The sequence below is a fragment of the Pongo pygmaeus genome, chromosome X, assembly GCF_028885625.2.
Source record: "Pongo pygmaeus isolate AG05252 chromosome X, NHGRI_mPonPyg2-v2.0_pri, whole genome shotgun sequence".
NCBI classification, from domain to species: Eukaryota; Metazoa; Chordata; class Mammalia; order Primates; family Hominidae; genus Pongo; species Pongo pygmaeus.
The window spans coordinates 26,750,969-26,773,305 of NC_072396.2; the positions used below are offsets into that span (position 1 = coordinate 26,750,969).

A 22,337-nucleotide genomic window follows, 5' to 3' on the forward strand; every position below is an offset into this window, starting at 1 on the left:
ACATGGCAAGAATGAAGCGACGACACTGAGTGAGGGCTGAGGGCAAAGTCCATTCATAAAGGGGGTCCCACAGAGCCCCACCCCTACTGTCAGTCTTGGAAGGTCCCGGCATGGCTCCCGGGCTCAGGCTGCACCTTACTTTCAACTCCAAACTCTCAGGGAATGAGAGCCTCTATCTCCGGTTGACTGATTCAGCTCAACAGATAGAGAAGTCCAAGGGTCCGCGAAGAGCCCCTGAAAGAACTTTATGTGAGTTCCCTGGAATCTGCTGCACCCACAGAACACAAGGGGGAGTGACAGAGCCCTGCAGCTGCTGTTACGCAGGGAGCGCCAGGTGGGCGTGGCCGGAAGTGGTTCCTCCTGACTTCCACCTAATAAAGGGGTCTGGGCTGGTCGCCTCAGTCTGAAAAGTGTTGTGGCACGTCAGCGAAAGGAGGCGTCCCAGATCTTCTCAGCTGTCTTGGTGGGTATCCTGACATAGAACTGGGGGGCATTCCCCGACAACTTCAACCCCCTTCCCCTGAAGAAAGGCAGCACCACAGAGCCCTGCCCTAACCGGCCCCGACCTGGTCCCTGAGGAGTCCCCAAACATGGCTGTTAGGCCCAAAGTCCATTCATTTTTTCCGTCGTGTTGAAGAACATGAAGGCCTCGGTCCAAGGCTGGTGGACCCAGGTCAGTAGAGGGAGAAATCTCAGGCCCTACATAGTTAAGAGGACCCTCCTTAGGATTGAGGGAGGGGTCTCCATGTCCCGTAACGGGTTGCACCGTACTCTGCCCTTGACGTTAGCCTGGGGGTCCGGGCAGGTCTCTAGAGACTGAGGTGCATTCTCACTTTGTCCCTGTGAGAGTCAGAGAGGTAGGCCCCTGGTTGTAAGGAGATGGCAGCAGGTCGGTGAGGCTGATTTCCAGGTTGTGGGAAGAGTCAGGGTGAGGAGTCTAATTACCGTGAGGACCATTCTCACTATAACCGGAAGAGCACTCAAATGCCTCCGCTGTTGTCAGCCCTAGGCGGTCTGGGTGTCCCCGGAATGAAGTGTTGGGAAGAAGTGCTTCCTTATTTCCTCCTGGTTAAAATTCCTAGTCTCAATTTCAGAGCGGCAGAAGGAAATGGGCCTCTGGGTCTTGTCAACAATTTTTTTATTATTATTATACTTTAAGTTTTAGGGTACATGTGCACAATGTGCAGGTTTGTTACATATGTATACATGTGCCATGTTGGTGTGCTGTACCCATTAACTCGTCATTTAGCATTAGGTATATCTCCTAATGCTATCCCTCCCCCATCCCCCCACCCCACAACAGTCCCCGGAGTGTGATGTTTCCCTTCCTGTGTCCATGTGTTCTCATTGTTCAATTCCCACCTATGAGTGAGAACATGCGGTGTTTGGTTTTTTGTCCTTGCGATAGTTTGCTGAGAATGATGGTTTCCAGTTTTAATGATGATCCTGAATGTAAACAGAGAGGATCCAACCCCTGAACAGAGGGGCCCCCACTGCCAGCCCCTCCTGTCACCTCAGTAAGCCCCAAAATGGGCTGTCATGCTATAGTCTAATACTCTAACTTCCTCCTGAGTTTGAAGGAGACAAACTGACCAGGAGAAAAGGAGTCCTGTGGGTTCCTAGAGCAGTTGTTCTGTGGAAACTTGCAGAAGGGGCCTTAGTTAAAGCCAAGATGGTCGCTCTCTGCTGAAGATATTGCCGTGACGTCACTCTCTCCCATCCAGGTGCCAGCCTTCCTAGTCTTCCTACCCACACTCCTACCTGCTGTCACAGGCCACAGCCATCATGCCTCGGGGTCACAAGAGTAAGCTCCGTGCCCGTGAGAAACGCCAAGAGCCGCAGGGTCTCACGAGTCCCCAGGCCACTGCAGAGAAGCAGGAAGAGTCCCACTCTTCCTCATCATCTTCTTGCGCTTGTCTGGGTGATTGCCGTAGGTCTTCTGATGCCTCCGTTCCTCAGGAGTCTCAGGGAGTGTCACCCACTGGGTCTCCTGATGCAGTTGTTTCATATTCAAAATCTGATGTGGCTGCCAATGGCCAAGATGAGAAAAGTCCAAGCACCTCCCGTGATGCCTCCATTCCTCAGGAGTCTCAGGGAGCTTCACCCACTGGCTCTCCTGATGCAGGTGTTTCAGGCTCAAAATATGATGTGGCTGCCAAGGGTCAAGATAAGGAAAGTTTAAGCTCCTCACAGAAAGCCATCATTTTTAAGCGCTTAAGCCGAGATCCTGTAAAGACGAAGGCGTGCACGTTGGTGCAATTCCTGCAGGAGAAGTTTGAGAAGAAAGAGTCCATTTTGAAGGCAGACATGCTGAAGCGTGTCCGCAGAGAGTACAAGCCCTACTTCCCTGAGATCCTCAACAGAACCTCCGAACATTTGGCGGTGGCCTTTGGCGTTGAATTGAAAGAAATGGATTCCAGCGGCGAGTCCTACACCCTTGTCAGCAAGCTGGGCCTCTCCAGTGAAGGAATTCTGAGTGGTGATAAGGGGCTGCGGAAGTCGGGTCTCCTGATGTCACTCCTGGTTGTGATCTTTATGAACGGCAACCGTGCCACTGAAGAGGCGGTCTGGGAGTTCCTGGGTGTGTTGGGGGTATATGATGGGATCCTGCACTCAATCTATGGGGATGCTCGGAAGATCATTACTGAAGATTTGGTGCAAGATAAGTACCTGCTTTACCGGCAGGTGTGCAACAGTGATCCTCCATGCTATGAGTTCCTGTGGGGTCCACGAGCCTATGCTGAAACCACCAAGATGAGGGTCCTGCGTGTTTTGGCCGAGAGCAGTAACACCAGCCCCGGTTCCTACCCACATCTGTATGAAGACGCTTTGATAGATGAGGTAGAGAGAGCATTGAGACTGAGAGATTAAGGCAGGGCTGGCACTGTTCCCTTGGCCAGGGCACCTTATGGGGCCACATCCTACAGAACTTCCCATTTCTAGGGAGGTCTGAAGTAGAATTTTCGCTTTATGTTAGAAGAGAGTAGTGAGCCTTCTAAGTAGTGCAGTATAGTAGAGGCTGGAGGGAACAAGATATGTATTTTTCTTTTGTCTTGTTACACATGAGTAACTTGCAGATTTATGTTTTATCTCTTTGTCAGTTTTCAACATTGTTCCTGTTAAGTGAAGGTTTATTTTGCTTCAGATTATACAATTGTCTATAACATAGCTCTCACATTCATGGCTGTTTAACCCAATCTGAAAGTTACGGTTTGGGAATTAATAAAACAAAGTCATACAACACATTTTCTTTGTAATTCAGAACTAGATAACATGGTAACAGAGAATGGATTTTCATATGAATCTTAAAGAACTCCACAGTAAAATAGTTGACATCATAATATGAAGAGAAAGAAAAGGAAAAACAGAAATGTAAAGGTTGCTTAATTCTTGGTTTGCCTAATTCGTTTTCCTATTTGTTTTACTATAAATAAAAGATACCTGGATTTATTTAGGTTATTAAGACTGCCATTAGTTTGTTTTGTTCTAGGGCACTTCATATTCCATGTTATCTACTGCATCAAAAAACCCCTCTGATTGGAGGGTGGTATTTTCTGGGTTTAAAATAATCACATGAAATGCAGTGATCAACATAAGCCAGAATGAGTTCACTAAAAACCTTTTTGAAACAAGGCTGCTAAATGCAAAGAACTTCCATAGGCTTAAACTGTCTCAAATATTTTCAAGATGTGGTAATTTTGTTTCTTAATATACCATTAGGAAAATTAAAAATTAATAATTTGTGTAAAAACACATATTATGGTAACTGTCATTTATGAAAGACTCAGTATTTCCTACTTAGTATGCCATATGTTTTATGGACGGTACTTATACCCCAAAATTCCTATAAGATAGGGTTTAGCAGACTCACTTCAAAATGAATAAATTGCAAAGCTCACAAGCTTGTAATTGACAGAGCTGGGATTAGATCTCTGGTCTGGATTCATCTAGAGCCCACATTTTTCCAATCCTCTCAGCCTGAGCCAGACTTTGTGTCTTTTAATCCATTTTTTCTCTCACTGCCCAAAATGCTTATCAGAGCATTAAAAGGACACTACCCAAAGCACTTCTTTGGAATATACAACCAGAGTAATCATAATGCTGAATAAATGAGTAGTATGAATTACGAAAAGAAAAAAATAATACACAGTGACAGTATGATCATCTACATATGCAACATTAGATAACCCAATAAGATCAGGAGCTCCCAAAATCATCCTGCTCTGCCCTTTCCCCATAGAAATTAAATCTCCTCAAAGCAAAGTACATAATAGGCTAAGTCTGGCTGGTGAAGCAAAGGAATAGATCAGGGTGCTTTTTCCACTGACAGCCCACCACCTGTCCTGGGCCTCCTGCCTTGTGGTACAGCTTCCCTATCTCATACAGAACCTGGGACAGGGAGCCATTGTCTGCAAGGTTTGCAGTAGGGAACCTGCTCAATTGCTTGCAGGTGTGTGACATTTCCCAGCAGTCTTAAAGAGAAAGGAGGCATGATGAGAACCCCCATAAATGAGGATGCTGGAGATCACTGCCTCAGAATATCAAGGTCACAGAAAGACCAGGCCCTGCCTACTCTCAGATCTAGAAGGCCCAAGCTATAGCAGTAAGCTAAAATTTCTCTGTTTACTCAAAGTTCTCAGGTATATAAGCATCCTGGTCTAAGGGTGGTGTGCTCTGGTTATTGGGAGGAGGATCTCAGCCTCTGAAAATGATCAAGGTGAGGACTCTGAATGAGAAATGAGGACTTATCCACCCAGAACAGTAGGGGCTCTTAAAGTTATATCTTGCTTTCTGCCTTGGGTGGCCATAGGCAGGGCTATCTGGTTGAGGTTCCCCCTCATTTTCTTTAGGGCTTCTACCAGTGCCCCAGGGAGATAAAGGCTTTGATCTCATGGCAGTAGCTCCGATTCTGCCCATGAAGGAGGTCCTCACAAGCCTGGATTGGATTTAAGGTGAGGACACTGGGGTAGCCAAGGAGAAGCACCCTGACTTCCCCCTCTGGTTTCTCAGTAAAGGAAACGCTTTGGCTTGAGGCTGGCAGACTCAGATTAGCAGAGGAAGGAGTTCCACATCCCCAAATCAATGTTAGAAACCTGAGTGAGAACTGACGGAGCCACTGACTCCAAAACAGTGGAATCTTGTAGGATTCTGACCCTGCTATTATTGCTCAGAGGATCCTCAATAACTATGGCCAGATGTGGCTGTTCCTAACTTCCAACTGGGAGATTCCAGGAAGATATGGCCTTGGTCTGAGGAGTGCGGCCTTGAGTTAGTGGAGGGTGGAGTTTCAGATTTCGTTAGGTAGGAGTCAAGGTAAAGATGCTGAGGGAGGATAGAGGAGACCACTCACCCCAGAACAGCGGGAATGCACAGTGTCCTGTTCCTAATGTCAGCCCTAGGAGGCCCAGGGCAGAACTCTCAGGCTGAAGTGCCCCCTCAGTTCCTCTGGGAGTGGTCTCAAGGAAGTGAGAGGCTTAGTCTAATGGGAGCAACCCTAGTCAGCAGAGGAGGTTTAAAGGAGTCACACTGCAGACCCTAAACAGGGATGACAGTACTCCTCCCAGAACAGGTGGAGCCACACGAAGCCCTGCCATTGATGTCTCTCCCTGGCAAACCCGGGAATTCTGAGATGATGAGTCCCACTCATTTCCTTTTAAGGCATCTCAAGGAGGTAAGGCATGTGGTCTAAGGGGTGAGCCTCAGGTTACCACAGGGATAAATTCCAGGTCATGCAAACAGTCAAGCTGAGGACCGTGAGGATGGAAGGAACCACTCGAAGCATAACAATACAGACAACGCAGAATCCCTCAGGTACTGTCAGCTGTAGGTGACCATAAGGCTTTCGTGCTCAGATAAGGAAACTCTTACATCCTTCTTGGTAGTCAAGGAAACTCGTATTTCCTTCTTGGTAGTCTTAGGGAATTAAGGCTGTATATAAGCAGACAGGCCTCTAGGTCTTAGGAATGTTCATTGTGAGGACCCTGAGCAAGGACTGAGAGGAGCAACCAACCTAGAAGAGAGAGGAACCCACATAGTCCTGCCCCTTTCAGCCCTGGAAATCCCCAGGCACGAATAACACAAATATGTCAGCCACTCACTCCTCTCCCTGGAGGATTCATGTCACTAGAAGGAGGAGTCAGAGATCCTTGCTGAGTGAGAATTCAAGGAGTCACAAACCCTTGAACGGTGGAGTCTCACAGAGTCTTTCTCCTGCTATTAGTTCTCAGAATCCCCTAATAGCTCCAGCGAGATCACTTTGACTTCCACGTTTGGGGACTCCAGGTGGCGAGGAACTTGGTCTGAGGCTGGCCATCTCATCATAGAGAACATTATCATGTCGAGCCAGGAGTCAGGGCGAGGACCATGAGGAAGGAGCAGAACATGAAACCTCCTATAACAATGGAGGCAGAACATAATCTCTTCCCTACTGTTAGTCCTGGCAGATTCAGGGATAAATGTCAGGCAGAGCAGAGGCACCCCTCAATTCCTCCTCAGGGTGAATGAGGGCCTTATTCTGAGGGGGATGGTAACAAGCCATGAAAGGGAGAAATTGTGGGCACCGTCATGAGTCAAAATGAAGAATCTGAGCGAGGACTGGTGAGGCCAACTCTCATGAGGCCCAAAAGTGCCTGCCACAGCTTTTTTGCCTTGGGAGACTCCAGGCAGGTATGGCCAAATAAGGCTGCCCTCTCTTCCCTCTACTAGGTCTCAGAGAGTTCTGGGCCTTGCTATGAGGAGATGCCTTCAAGTCAAAGAACAGAGGAGCTGCAGGTCCTTCTAGGAGTCAAATTGAGGACGCTTGGTGAAGACTAAGGTGATTATACTCCTTCCCCCAATAGAAGGGGCAACATAATGTCCAGCCCCCACCCTGGCTTTCAGCATTTGAAAACCCATAGCAGGACTGTCAGGGAGAGGCTTCGCCAATGTTTTATATTGGATCTAAGGGAGGTGAGCTCATTAGTAAGAAAGTGAAGCCATGATAGAGCAGAAGAGGGGGTCCCAGGCCCTACACAGAGTCAATATGAGAACTCTGAATAAGGACTGAGGGTCCAGTGATCCCAAGACAGAAAGGATCCCCCAAAGTTGTCACCCCTGACAGGGGTGGTAGGCTGAGGCACTCTCTCACTTTTTGTGGGTTCCAGGGGGCTTCAAAGTGTCAACTTCAGAGCAGAACAGGAAAGAGGTACCAGGCCCTGTCAACAGTTAGCATAATGATCTGGAATATCATCTGAATGTTCTCTCCAACCCCAGAACACAGGGAGCTCCACAGTTAGTCTCTGCTGTCACTCTAGTAGGCCCCAAGCTGGGTTGCCAAGCTGCAGCCTAAGACTCACTCTAAGTTGCTTTACCAGGTTCTCAGGGGACAGACTCACTGGGAAAACAATTGCCCAATAGGTTCCTAGAGCAGTGATTTCACAGAAACCTGCATTGGCAGCCTTGGTTAAAGCCAAGGTGGTCTCTCCCCGCTGACGGTGCTCACAGCATTTCATTCTCCTTCCACCAGGTGCCCATGTCACCTGTGACCCTATTCACACTTCTGTCTGCTGTCTCTGCCCACAGTCATGCCTTGGGGTCAGAAGAGGAAGTTCCACACTCATGAGAAATGCCACCAGGGTGCTCACATCACTGCAGGAGAGGAAGAGTCCCTCTCCTCCTTTTCTCCTGTTTTGGAGAGTGCTCTTCAGAGCTCTCCTGCTACTGACATTCCCCAGGAGTCTCAGAGAGCCCCCTTCATCATCACTGCTTCTGTAGATGTTTCATGCACAAGATCTGATAAACATGCCAAGAACCAAATTGAGGAAAAGCCAAGCACCTCTCCAGCAAGAGCCACCACTGGAGCTCACACAGAGACCTTCTATTCAGGAAGGGAAGTTTGGTAATACAATTTCTGCTGGAGAAGTGTAAAATTAAAGATCCCATGACAAAAGCTGCATTGCTGAACGTTATTAAAAAGTGCAAGGACCATTTCCCTGAGATCCTCAGGAGAATCTCTGAGTGCATGGAGCTGGTCTTTGGCCTTGAATTGAAGAAGTTGACCCCAGCAGTCATGTCAATGCTCTTTTCAGTGAACTGGATGTCCCCAGCAACAGGAGTCTGAGTGGTGATAAAGCATTGCCTAAAAGTGGTATCTTGGTGATGCTCCTGGGTATAAGCTTCACGAAAGGTAACTGCACCGCAGAAGAGGAGATCCGAACATTTCTGAGTAAGATTTGGATCTACGCTGGGAAAGTGATTTCATATATGAAGAGTCCAGAAAAAAGTTTGGTACAGGAAAGTAGCTAGAGTACCAGCAGGTGTCCAACAGAGATCCTCTACACTATGAATTCCTGTGGAATCCAAGAGCCCATCAGCAAGATGAAAAACTGCTGACTTTTGGCCAAAGTCAATGATACCATCCCGAGGTGTCTTCCTATCCCTTTATACAAGGCACTGAGACATAAGGAAGAGAGAGCCTGAGGTATAGCTGCAGCCAGGACTGAGGCTAATGCCATGGCCAGTGCACATTCTGGGGCTACAAACAGCAGTTTCTCCCATGTCAAGTGAAGGTTGAGGGAGATTCTTTACCCTTTTGAAAAATAATGCAGTTAATGTTCAACTTAGTAGAGGACCTAAGCAGGACTAGAAGAAATATAGTTTATATCTTGTTTGTGTTTCTGTTCTATGTGAATAACTTGATTTTTTTTTTTTGGTTTTCAAATATTGTTTTATTTATTTTTTTCCTTCCAACTTTTATTTTAGGTTCAGGGGGTGCATGTCCAGAATTTTTACATAGGTAAATTGCAACTTGCTGGGGTTTGGTATATAAATTATTTCATCACCCAAGTAGTAAGTATCGTACCCAACAGGTAGTTTTTGATCCTCACCCTCCTCCCACCCTCCACCCTCAAGCAGAATCTAGTGTTTATTTTTCCATTCGTTATGTCTGTGTATACTCAATATTTAGCTTCCACATGTGAGTGAGAACATGTGGTATGTAGTTTCCTGTTCCTGTGTTAATTTGCTTAGGATACTGGCCTTCAGCTGCATCCATGTTGCTGCAAAAGGCATGCTTTTGTTCTTTTTTATGGCTGTGTAGTATTCTGTGATGTATATGTGCCACATTTTTTTTATCCCACTCACTGTTGATGGGCATCTAGGTGAATTTGTCTTAGCTATTGTGAATAGTGCTGTGATAAACATATGCGTGTGTGTCTCTTTATGGTAGAAAGTTTTATATTTCTTTGGGTGTATACCCAGTAATGGGATTGCTGGATGAAATGGTAAATTCTGTCTTATGTTCTCTGAGAAATGTCCAAACTCCTCTTCACAGTGGCTGAACTAATTTACATGCCCACTAGCAGTGTATAAGTGTTGCCTTTTCACCACAACCTCACCAACAACATTTATTTTTTTCACTTTTAAATCACAGTCATTCTAAATGGCATCAGATGGTATCTCATTGTGGTCATGATAACATTTCTCGAATGATTGGTGATGTTGAACATACACAAATCAATAAATGTGATTCATCATATAACCAGAAGTAAAAGCAAAAACTACATGATCATTTTAATAGATACAGAAAAAGATGTTGATAATATTCCACATCCCTTCATGTTAAAAGCTCTCATCAGACTAGGCATTAAAGGAAGATACCTCAAAATAATAAGAGCCATCTATGACAAACCCACAGTCAACATCATACTGAATGGGCAAAAGCTAAAAGCATTCCCTCGAGAACTGGAACAAGACAAGGATGCCCACTCTCGCCAGTCCTATTCAATATTGTTCTGGAAGTCCTAGCCAGAGCAATCAGGAAAAAAGAAAGAAAAAGGCAACCAAATAGGAAGAGAGGAAGTCAAACTATCTCTCTTTGCAGATGACATGATACTATACCTAGAAAAACCCATAGTCTCTTCCAAAGGCTCTTACATCAGATAAACAACTTTAGTCAAGTTTAGGATACAAAGTTAATGTAGAAAAATCAGTAGCATTTCTATATATCAATAATGTCCAAGCTGAGGTCAAATCAAAAATGCAATCCCATTCACATAGCCACAAAAAGAATAAAACACCTAGCTATACATCTAGCCAGGGAGGGGAATGATCACTGCAATAAGAATTATAAAACACTGCTCAAAGAAATCAGAGACGACACAAACAAATGGAAAAACATTCCATATTCATAGACAGGAAGAATTAATATTGTTAAGATGGCCATACTGCCCAAACCAATTCACCAATTCAATGATATACCAACAACGGTTTTCACAGAAGTAGAAAAAATATCCAACATTCATATGAAACCAGAAAAGGGCCCGAATAGCCAAAGCAATTCTAAGCAAAAGGAACAAAGCCAGAGTTCTCCCACTACGTGACGTCAAATTATACTACAAGTCTACAGTAACCAAAACAGCAAGTTGCTGGCAGCAAAACAGACACATAGACCAATGGAACAGGTTAAGGAGCCCAGAAATCAAGTTGCACACCTACAACCATCTGATCTTCTGCAAATTCTACAATAACAAGCAATGGGGAAAGGACTCCTTATTCAATAAATGGTACTGGGATTACTGGCTGGCCATATGCAGAAGAGTGAAACTGAACTCCTTCCTTACACCATATACAAAACTCAATTCAAGATGGATTAAAGGCTTAAATGTAAAACCTAAAACTATAAAACCCTTGAATAAAATCTAGGAAATACCATTCTGGACAGAGTTCCCGGCAAACATTTCATGATGGAGACACCATAAGCAATTGTAATAAAAATAACAACAACAAAAAATAGACCAAAAAAAACAAAAATAGAAAAATAGACAAAAACAAAAAATAGGCAAAAATCAGACAAAAATAAAGAAAAAATAGACAAAATACCAAAAATAGACCAAAAAAAAAACAAAAACAAAAATAAACAAGTGGGGCCTAATTAAACTAAAGACCTTCTGCACAGCCAAGGAAGCTATCAACAGAACAAACAGACAACCTAAAGAATGAGGGAAAATATTTGCAAACTATGCATCTGACAAATGTCTAATATCCAGAATCTAAAAGGAATGTAAAGAAATCAACAAGCACAAAACAAACAACCCCAATAAAAAATGGGCGAAGGACCTAAACAGACACTTCTTAAAAGAAGACGTACAAGTGGCCAATAAATATATGGGAAAAATGCTCTTTTATGTATGTATTTATCAGTTAAAAAATATTTTTAACTTACATCAAAGCTTTATTTGCTATTTTCACAGTCTGCATGCAGTATCTTTGTACATGCAAAAGTCATCTTGTTTTATTGCAGTTACCTTGATTTCCAATTGCTCTTTTGATTTTCCAACTGTGTATTTTAACTTCTTTACAGTTACAAATTATAAAAAACACTTATAGACATACAATAATGTGTGGGTCCATAAAGCCTCATTTTTTAAACATTAAAAATATAGGTTTTTGTAGATGAGTGGGACTGGATAAAGTGCCTCTTGCTTATTCTCAAAACTTCTAGAGCTTGTGAATACATAAGGCAATTTCCAGAACAGCAGCAGGCAGGAAGCTCAAATTTCCTACACACAGAAATTCAGTTCCTTTTCTATCATGACTCAAACAGGAAGCTCAGGAAGGAATTCACAAGAAAGGTTAGAAAAATGTATACTCTGTGTGTGTGTGTGTATACATAAATATTGTATATATTACACATATATATAAAATTTCTACTCCCCTCACCCCATCTTACAAAGCATTTTGAAGACCATAATAATCTGGGAAGTGCATGCCTATATGTGTGTGTGTGTGTGTGTATGTATATATACACACATAAATATTATATATATATATATATACATATAAAATACCACCATGCCTGGATAATTTTTAAAACTATTTACATATATATTTTATATATATATATATATTATACATATATATTTCCACTCCTCTCACCCCATCTTACAAAGCATTTTGAAGATCATAATAATCTGGGAAGTGCATGACTTCTAAGATATTAGCATGATTTAGGAAACAACACTCTATGAAATATCTGCCATGACACAATATATTATCTTTGTGGTCCCCCTATTTAGAGGATCTATAAGGTTATGTAGAATGAGATAATTTAAAAGCTCAAATTCCTTCAAAACCAGCATAACTTTTAGTAGGCGGGATGCCACAAGCATTGTCAAGAAAGTGCCAGTAGGAGTCATGGAAGACGTTACGGCATCAAGTGCAACAGTAACTACGTAAGGAGACTCTGGAAGGGCAAAGGTGAGAGACTGAGAAGTGTTGATTTTAAGGATTATCTTGCCAGAAATCTCTGGCTGACTTCCCAGAGCAAAGAGACTGATTTTCTGTCCTCCTCCCTGCAGGAACTCACCTAGACAAAAGAGAAAATTCTAAAGACTGGTGGGGACAATAGGAAACACAGACTGGCTAAGACGCAGAACAATCATACTGAGAGGTGACAGCGTGCTGGCAGACCTCACAGCCCTCGCTCGCTCTCGGTGCCTCCTCTGCCTGGGCTCCCACTTTGGCCGCACTTGAGGAGCCCTTCAGCCCGCCGCTGCACTGTGGGAGCCCCTTTCTGGGCTGGCCAAGGCCAGAGCCGGCTCCCTCAGCTTGCGGGGAGGTGTGGAGGGAGAGGGGCTGGCGGGAACCAGGGCTGCGCGTGGCGCTTTCGGGCTAGCGCGAGTTCTGGGTGGGCGTCGGCTGGGCGGACCCCGCACTCGGAGGGGCCGGCTGGCCCCACTGGCCCCGGGCAGTGAGGGGCTTAGCACCTGGGCCAGCAGCTGCTGTGCTCAATTTCTCACCGGGCCTTAGCTGCCTTCCCGACGGGCAGGGCTCCGGACCTGCAGCCCACCATGCCTGAGCCTCCCCCTGCCTCCGTGTGCTCCTGTGCAGCCTGAGCCTCCCCGACGAGCGCCGCCCCCTGCTCCAGGGGGTGCAGTCCCATCAACCACCCAAGGGCTGAGGACTGTGGGTGCACGGTGTGGGACTGGCAGGCAGCTCCACCTGCAGCCCCAGTGGGAGATCCACTGGGTGAAGCCAGCTGGGCTCCTGAGTCTGGTGGGGATGTGGAGAACCTTTACGTCTAGCTCAGGCATTGTGAATGCACCTATCAGCATTCTATGTCTAGCTCAAGGTTTGTAAACATACCAATCAGCACCCTGTGTCTAGCTCAGGGTTTGTGAATGCACCAAACAACACTCTGTATCTAGCTACTCTGGTGGGGCCTTGAAGAACCTTTATGTCTAGCTCAGGGATTGTAAATACACCAATCGGCACTCTGTATCTAGCTCAAGGTTTGTAAACACACCAATCAGCATGCTGTGTCTAGCTCAGGGTTTGTGAATGCACCAATCGACACTCTGTATCTAGCTACTCTGGTGGGGACTTGGAGAAGCTTTGTGTCCACACTCTGTATCTAGCTAATCTGGTGGGGAGGTGGAGAACCTTTGTGTCTAGCTCAAGGATTGTAAATGCACCAATCAATGCCCTGTCCAAACAGACCACTGGGCTCTACCAATCAGCAGGATGTGGGTGGGGCCAGATAAGAGAATAAAAGCAAGCTGCCGGAGCCAGCAGTGGCAACCCACTCCGGTCCCCTTCCACACTGTGGAAGCTTTGTTCTTTCGCTCTTTGCAATAAATCCTGCTGCTGCTCACTCTTTGGGTCCACACTGCCTTTATGAGCTGTAACACTCACTGCGAAGGTCTGCAGCTTCACTCCTGAAGCCAGCAAGACCACAAACCCACCAAGAGAAATGAACAACTCCAGACGCGCTGCCTTGAGAGCTGTAACACTCATCACGAAGGTCTGCAGCTTCACTCCTGAGCCAGCGAGACCACGAACCCACCAGAAGGAAGAAACTCCAAACACATCCGAACATCAGAAGAAACAAACTCCGGACACGCCGCCTTTAAGAACTGTAACACTCACCGTGAGGGTCCTCGGCTTCATGCTTGAAGTCAGTGAGACCAAGAACCCACCAATTCCGGACACAATACCTACTGCCTTTCTATCTGGCTTTAAGCTACCAGAGGCTTGGCTGGCCCAGAATTCCAACAGGATTCCTAGCAGTTTCTGAGAACGCAGCAGAGGTCTCCTACTCCCTAAGGGCATCTGGCCCAAGGCAGAGCCCCTTCCTGATGTAGAGTGGGTTCTGCTTGTTTCAGGTGGCTTCCTCCACGTCAGTACTGTTCCTTTTACCCCATGGAATCATGGTGCCATAGGACTTCTAATTTAATGTTTTAGCACAGGGCAGAGGGGAAAGGTGCATTCAGAGGATATAGGATGTCTATCACTGTCAAGATTTGTCATGATTTCAACATAGAAATTGTGGCGAAAGGCAATTTCCCAGTGGATAGAGCCTTTCTTTTACTTTCCAACTCTCCTGAAAGTTCACCCTGAAATGCCAGTTCACACAAAGACAACAACTAATCTGGCTTCCTGTTTTAAAGAATAAGGCTGGGTGGCTGGGACTGCAGAAATCCAGTGGGACATGAAGAAACCAGTAAGGAATAGATTTATGTGATAGCCCTCTTCCAGGGTGGGACAGTCTTCCACCCAGGCCTGAGTCACCTTTAAGAAGTATTTGGTTTGGGCAGTGAACCAACCGTATATCTGTGGATTTTTACTTTGTTGTTGTTGTTGTTTAAGACAGGTTCTCTCTTCTGTCACCTAGGCTGGAGTGCAGTGGCTTGATCATGGCTCACTGCAGCTTCAATTTCCTGGGCTCAAGTGATCCTCCCACCTCAGACTCCCAAGTAGCTGGGACTACAGATGCACACCACCATGCCTAGATAATTTTAAAAAATATTTTTAATAGAGACGGGGTTTTGCCATGTTCCCCAGGCTGGTCTTGAATCCCTGGGCTCAAGGGATCCTCCCAACTCCGCCTTCCAATGTGCTGGGATTACAGGTATAAGCCACACTGCCCAGCCATATTTCTATTTTTGAAATTATTCTTAGCTCCCAGAGCAATCTCGGGACATCATGATGAAAATTTTATTTATTTATGTGTTTGTTTTAGAAACAGGGTCTCTGTGGCCCAGGCTGGAGCACTGTGACAGGATTATGGCTCACTGCAGCGTCGGACTACTGGGCTCATGTAACCCTCCTGCCTTGACCTTTCTAGTAGCTAGGACTACAGGTGGATGCCACCATGACCACCTAACTTTTATTTTTTATTTTCTATAGAGATGGGGTCTTTGTAGCCCCGTCTGGTCTTGAACTTCTGGTCTCAAACAATCCTCCCACCTCAGCCTACCAAAGTACTGAGATTATAGGTATAAGCCTCTGAGCCTGGCCTGAAAATTTTAAAAGGATATAGCAACAAGGCAGCTTTCAGCACCAGGTAGGAGTAGCCGAAGACTACTTTAAAGAAATCAGACTAAGGATTTTTCCCAAATCTCTTGCTCAGCCTCTTAGGTTTAGAACCTCAGACTTATGGCTACTTCTATTCTCACTCCTTACCAATATCAAAAGTCAGCCTCACTTCCCCAGATGCACAAAGGAAAACTCATTTTTCTGAAGGTATATGTCTTTGTTTGTCCTCCAGAAAAATATTCTCAGTTCATTGTTCTTTTCCTGAGTCCTGGAAAACCTGAAGCTGTCAGGTCAGCTTCACTCAAAATTCCCAACATTCCAAATACCACGAGGTTTCTCTTTTACCAGAATTTCTGTTGGCACTAATTCTCCACAACAATTGATTTTTGAGGGCTCACCTTAGAATTTCACAGGCCAACGGCCTCTAGTTCCTTAAACAAAGAACCATGAAGAAGGGTATCTCCTGGGGAGGAAAACAAGACAGATATACCAAAGCTGTGAAAATGCTAATGTGCAAAAAGGGGAAAGAGAGATATTGTACATGCATAAGATTTTGCACTCTGTGTAAGATTTTCATTTAAGGTGATCCAAAGGCCTATGGGAGAAGGATTGGACAGAGAGAAAGTGGCTTTTTGCACAAAAGGTTAAAAAGCATATTAAGTTAAAGTTTTCCAAAGAGCCCTTCAAGCAAATGTGAGACACTAGAGTATAACCTGTTGCTTAGCCTCAAGCACCTCACCCAGTTTAAAAAGAGGGGAAATAAATAACCTATTTGCCTAGCTACCTTCAAAGAATCTCAAGCATCAGTCACTTCTATACTTCATTGTATTAATCATAATAAGCAGTATTCAGAGGATCCTGCATTATGAGGGTCATTCCTGACTAATATGCTTTTAATGTGTTCCTCAAAAAGCATGTGTTGGAAACTTAATCCCCAATGCAACAGTGTTGGGAGATGGGGCTTAGGGGGAAGTAACTAGGCCATGAGGTTTCTGCTCTCATGAGTGGATAAATGCTGTTATTGCAGGAGTAGGTTCCAGTGGGCTCTTTATCATGGAAATGGTGTCCTTCTGTCACCTAGGCCGGATTGCAGTGGCTTGATCATGGCTGACTGCAGCTTCGACTTCCCAAGTAGCTGGGACTACAGGTGTGTGCTGCCACACTCGGCTAATTTTTTGTATTTTTAGTAGAGACAGGATTTCACCATGTTAGCCAGACTGGTGCTGAACTCCTGACCTCAGGTGATCCTCCCACCTCGGCCTCCCAAAGTGCCAGGATTACAGGTATCAGTCACCACACCAAGCCTGTTTTCATTTTTAGATCCCACAAATAAGTGAGAACATGCCATGTTTCTCTTTCTGTGCCTGCTTTATTTCACTTAACATAATGATCTCCAGTTCCATCCATGTGGTTGCAAATGACAGAATCTCATTCTTTCTTAATGTCTGATTGTTATAAACAAGCCAATTATACTCTTAGTTTTTCTTAAATGTACAATTAAGGTACTATTGACCATAGTTGCCTTGTTGCACTAGCAAATATGGCTTATTCATTATTTTTAACTAATTTTGTACCCATTAAGCATCCCAACCTTCCTCCCACTCCCCTTCCCTGTCCGTGGTAACCATGCTTCTACTCTCTATCTCCATAAGTTCAATTGTTTTCATTTTTATTTATTTTTGTTTTTAGTTTTTTGAGACAGAGTCTCACTCTCACCCAGGCTGGAGTACAGTGGCACAATCTTGGCTCACTGCAACCTCCGCCTCCCATGTTCAAGCGATTTTCCTGCCTCAGCCTCCCGAGTAGCTGGAATTACAGGCGTGCACCACCACGCCCGGCTAAGTTTTTGTATTTTTAGTAGAGACACAGTTTCACCATGTTCACCAGGCTGGTCTTGAACTCCTGACCTCAGGTGATCCACCCATTTTGGCATCCCCAAGTCCCGGGATTACAGCTATGAGCCACTCACCTGGCCTGTTTTAATTTTTAGATCCCACAAATAAGTGAGAACACGCCATGTTTCTCTTTCTGTGCCTGCTTTATTTCACTTAACATAATGATCTCCAGTTCCATCCATGTGGTTGTAAATGACAGGATCTCATTCTTTCTTAATGTCTGAATAGTACACCACTGTGTATATGTAATACATTTTCTTTGTTCATTCATCTGTTGATGGAAACTTAGGTTGCTTCCTAATCTTAGCTATCGTAAACAGTGCTGCAAGAAACGTCGAGTTCAGATACATCTTCAATATATTGATTTCCTTTCTTTTAGGTATACACCCAGCAGTGGGATTGTTGGATCATATGGTAGCTGAATTTTTAGTATTTGTGAGGAAACTCCAAACTGTTCTCCATGGTGGTTGTACTAATTTACATTGCTACCAAGAGTGTACGAGCCTTCCCTTTTCCCCACATCCTCTCCAGCATTTAATACCTGTCTTTTATATATAAGCCATTTTAACTGGGGTGAGATGATATCTCATTCTAGTTTTGATTTGCATTTCTCTGTTTATCAGTGATGCTGAGCACCTTCTCATATGCCTGCTTGCAATTAGCCTGTCTTCCTTTGAGAAATGTCTATTCAAATCTTTTACCCATTTTTTTTAATGAGATCATTAGATTTTTTCTTACAGAGATGTTTGAGCTCCTTATATATTCTGTTTATTATTTGCTTGTCAGATGGGTAGTTTGAGTATATTTTCTCCAATTCTGTGGATTGTCTCTTCACTTTTAAATATTTCATTTTCTGTACAGAAGCTTTTCAACTTGATGTGATCCTATTTTTCCTTTTTTTTTTTTTTTTTTTTGCTTTGCTTACCTGTGCTAATGGGGTATTATGCAAGAAATTTGTGCCCACACCAATGCCCCGGAGAGTTTTCCCCATGTTTACTTGTAGTAGTTTCATAGTTGGAGGTCTTTCATTTAAGTCTTTCATCCATTTAAATTTGACTTTTGTATATGATGAGAGGTAGTGTTCTAGTTTCATTCTTTTGCATAGATATCTAGTTTACCCACAACCATTTATTGTAGAGACATGAACTTTTAATGTCATTGTCTGCTTATGTTATCTATGTCATTTCTCAATGAATTTTAATCCATTGATTTTTAAAATCTATTTTTTATTGACAGATAATAATTGTGCATATTTATGGGATACAATATGATGTTTTGATCTATATATTCTCCCTAGTGGACATATTCTCCGTTTTCTTTGCATGTCTGGCAATTAGATTATATGCCAAGTATTGTGAATTTGGCCTCGCTCACATTTGTACAGCATAAGTGTGCTGGATATTTATTTTTTAAATAGATTCGTATTCTTATACTTTGCTCTGTGACTCAGTTAAGTTTGTTCAAAATGCTATGATCCTGATAATTCTTGCTTTTAAAGTTTCTTAGGTGTGACCAGAGCTTCATAAATCTAGGACTAATCTCGCATCACTACAGAGATTAAGCCCTTCTGAGTACTCTCTCTCTCTCTCTCTAGTCTGTCTCTCTCATGTTCTGGGCATGACATGATTTTACATTGGCTGGTGAGAACAGGAACCCCCTAGGTAGGCTGGAATTCTCTCTCTCTGAAACTCTTTCCTCTCAGATACTTTGTGCTAGGAACTCTAGATATCGGATCCTCCTCTCACTGTCAGCTTCATCTCCTCGACAACAGAAGATGGCCAGGTTTCAACTGAGCTACCCCTCCCTGCACTGCAGGCTCAAGGCAGCAAGCTGGGGAAGTTACAGGCTCACCTTCTTTTCAGTCTCACAGGAATCACTGTCTTTTGTTGCTGGATGTCCACTATGTTAAAAATTGACATAGATATGTTGTCATTTTTATCTATTTTTTAAAGTTGTTTTAGGTATGTTGTTAAATCTATCCCCTTTTATTATTCTTTTCCAGAAGTATAAGTAGTATAACCCAAATTTAAAACCTAAATTATTATGGCATGTAAATGTCCCCAAACTGCAAGCTAATCAACAGTTGAAGAACATTAGAGCAAAAACTTGAGTACAGAGATTGTGGGCCACACACACTCATACCTACATACATGTAACAAGTATGTATGTTTGTGTGTGTACCTATATATTTATATAGATGGATTAACATATAAGTAGGAGAGTATAAACCAGCAGTTTATACTTCACTGTGACAGGGCAGCACCAAATTCAATGTAAAATCCTCCAGTCACTGCGTTCTCTCCCCACAGTGCACAGATTCTCTCTCTGCACTGAATGGCTACTGTGGGGAAGTGTGGGGGGTGGAAGAGGCTGGGTGAGGGGTAACAGTGTTTCAAGACTCTCTCTTCTGCCTTACTCAATGCCCCTTTCAGTGATAGGAATTTAAAACCAGGTATTGTGATTTCTCACCTGATTTTTGGTTCCAGAGTATAAACTGCTATAAACCAGTTTATACTCTGGAATAACTGTTATAAAGGAATATCAACAATGTTCCTTTTCTGATCATGTAAATTTGTGATTAATTATTTAAGCTTTCAAGATTTTCCAAAAGAGATGAAACATAGACTTTATTATAAAATGCTATAAATATTCAAAATATGATACAGATACCTGTACTAGTAAGAGTTATCCAGAGAAACAGAACCAGTAGGAGGTAGACAGATAGATAGATAGGTAAATAAATGGATAGACAGATATCCTATTTGTTGGTTGGGTATTTGAGGTGATTAGGTCATGAGGGCAGAACCTTCGTGATTGGAATTGGTGCTCTTATAAAAGCAATCCCAGAGCGCTTCTTTGTCCCTTATTTCACGTGAGGAGACAGTGAGAAGATGGCCATCTGTGAACAAGGAAGCATGCCTTCATCAGAAACCAAATCTGCCAGTGCCTCCATTTTGTACTTCCCAGCCTCCAACTGTGGTAAATAATTATCTATTGTTTAAAACCACCCGATGGTATACCTATGGTATTCTGTTATAGCAGCCAAAATTTATTAAGATAAATATAGATAAATATATACATATGGAAAACATACATAGAAATGACATAGATATAGGCAATATAGATATAGATATATCAATAGACATAGATATAGATAGGCTCGCTTGATATGGACCCTAATGAAAAGTTCAAGATATGCAGGATGAGTCAACATGGTGGAGACCCAGGAGTGCCAATGATGTAGTTCTAGTCCAATGGCATACAGGCTCAAGACCCAGGAAGAACTTATGGTTTAGTTCAAGTGTGAAGTCAGGAAACAACTGATGACCCAGCTTGAATTAAGTAATGAGGCAGAAATTTTCTCTTATTCAAGGAAAAGTTGTTGTTTTTGTCATTCAGGCCTTCAACTGATTGAATGAGGCCCATACATATTGGGGAAGGAAATATGCTTTACCCAGTCTACTGATTCAAATTTAATCTCGTCCAAAAATAGCCCTACAGAAACACCCAGAATAATGTGTTTGAGTAAATATTTGGGTACTCCATGGCTCAGGCAAGTTGACATGTAAAACTAACCATCACAATACTAATAATGAAGACACATCCTCTAGGTTTTTATTGTTGCTGTTGTTTTTTTAATATTGGTCAACTTCTTCCCTGACTCTATTCAGCCTCTAGTTTACTTGCTGTTTTTACAACTAGAGGAAAACGTTAAAAGTTAAGTATAGGCTATGTCTATTCAACCAACTTGAAAGACTCCCTTCAGAAAAAGTGTCAAATTATATTTTAAGAGCAGAAATTATATTTATGGATCATCTCCAACTTATGAGGTTCAACTGATGATTTTTTTGGTTTTACAATGGGTTTATCAGGATGTAACCCCATTATAAGTGGTATTACATGCATTTTCAGTTGATATTTTTAACTTACGATGGGACTACTTTCCAAAAAAAAAAAATCAAGTTGAAGAACATCTCTATATCTAAAACATATGCTCCTTGACATGACTGGATTCAATATTTATATGAAAGGACCACATGCAACTAAACTTTTTATTGTGTCTTCAATCTCATCACTTGTTATTCGTCTGTTCAGGCTTTGAATTTCTTCCCGGATCAAACTTGGTAGGTTGTATGTATCTAGGAATTTGTCTATTTCTCCTAGATTTTGAAATGTATTGGCATATAGTTGCTTATAAGAGCCACTAATGATCCTTTGAATTTCTGTAGCATCAGTTGTAATGTCTCCTTACAAGCTGTTTCTTATAAACTGTTTCTGTTTTATGGAGCATCCCAAGTCCAACCTTGTGATTCTTGCAGACTTGCAGAGGTATCGCCTTGATGGTATTGGACACAATCCAAGAGGATTCTCTGAATTACCAGGCAGAGACTCTTGTTCTCTTCCCTTACTTTCTCACAGACATATGGAGTCAGTCTCTCTCTCTGTCTCTCTCTCCCCCCGTCTCTCCCTCTCTCCATTCTGAGCCACCTTAAAGCTGCGGGTTGAGTGACACAAGTGCCTCTGTGATCACCACTATGATTTCACTGGGTCAGACCTGAAGCCAGCACAGTGCTGGGTCTCACCCAAGGCCTGTGTAACCATTCCCTGGCTACTGCCCATGTTTGCTCGAAGCCTTGGGCTTCTACATTCAGCATGTGGCAAAGCCAACCAGGTCTGTGTCCTCCACAGAGCCCTGCCCCAACCTGCCCCTGAGCTGGTCCCTGAGGAGTCCCCAAGCATGGCCGTTAGGCCCAAAGTCCATTTACTTTTTCCATTGGGTTGAAGAACATGAAGGCCTCGGTCCAAGGCTGGTGGACTCAGGTCAGTAGAGAGAGAAATTTCAGGCACTACATAGTTAAGAAGAGAACCCTCCTTAAGATTGAGGGGACTCCATTTCCCAGAACGGCGTGACACCGAACTCTGCCCCTGATACCAGCCTGGGGGTCCGGGCAGGTCTCTCGAGACTGAGGTGCATTCTCACTTTGTCCGCATGAGAGTCAGAGAGGTAGGGCCCTGGTTGCAAGAAGATGGCAGCAGGTCAGCAAGGGTGATTTCCAGGTTGTGGGAAGAGTCAGGGTGCACAGTCTGATTATCGTGGGGACCGTTCTCACTGTAACAGCAAAAACACTCAAATGTCTTCACTGTTGT

General features: G+C 43.6%; 1 protein-coding gene across 1 annotated transcript; it reads left to right on the plus strand.

Moving 5' to 3' along the window:
• Window positions 1-400: 400 nt before the first annotated feature.
• MAGEB6 (MAGE family member B6) lies at window positions 401-3,459 on the plus strand. Its single transcript, XM_054472712.2, has 2 exons — window positions 401-463; window positions 1,725-3,459. Exon 2 carries the CDS (start codon window positions 1,786-1,788, stop codon window positions 2,869-2,871), a length of 1,086 nt encoding a protein of 361 aa, XP_054328687.1. The 5' UTR covers window positions 401-463; window positions 1,725-1,785; the 3' UTR covers window positions 2,872-3,459.
• The last annotated feature ends 18,878 nt before the right edge of the window (window positions 3,460-22,337 follow it).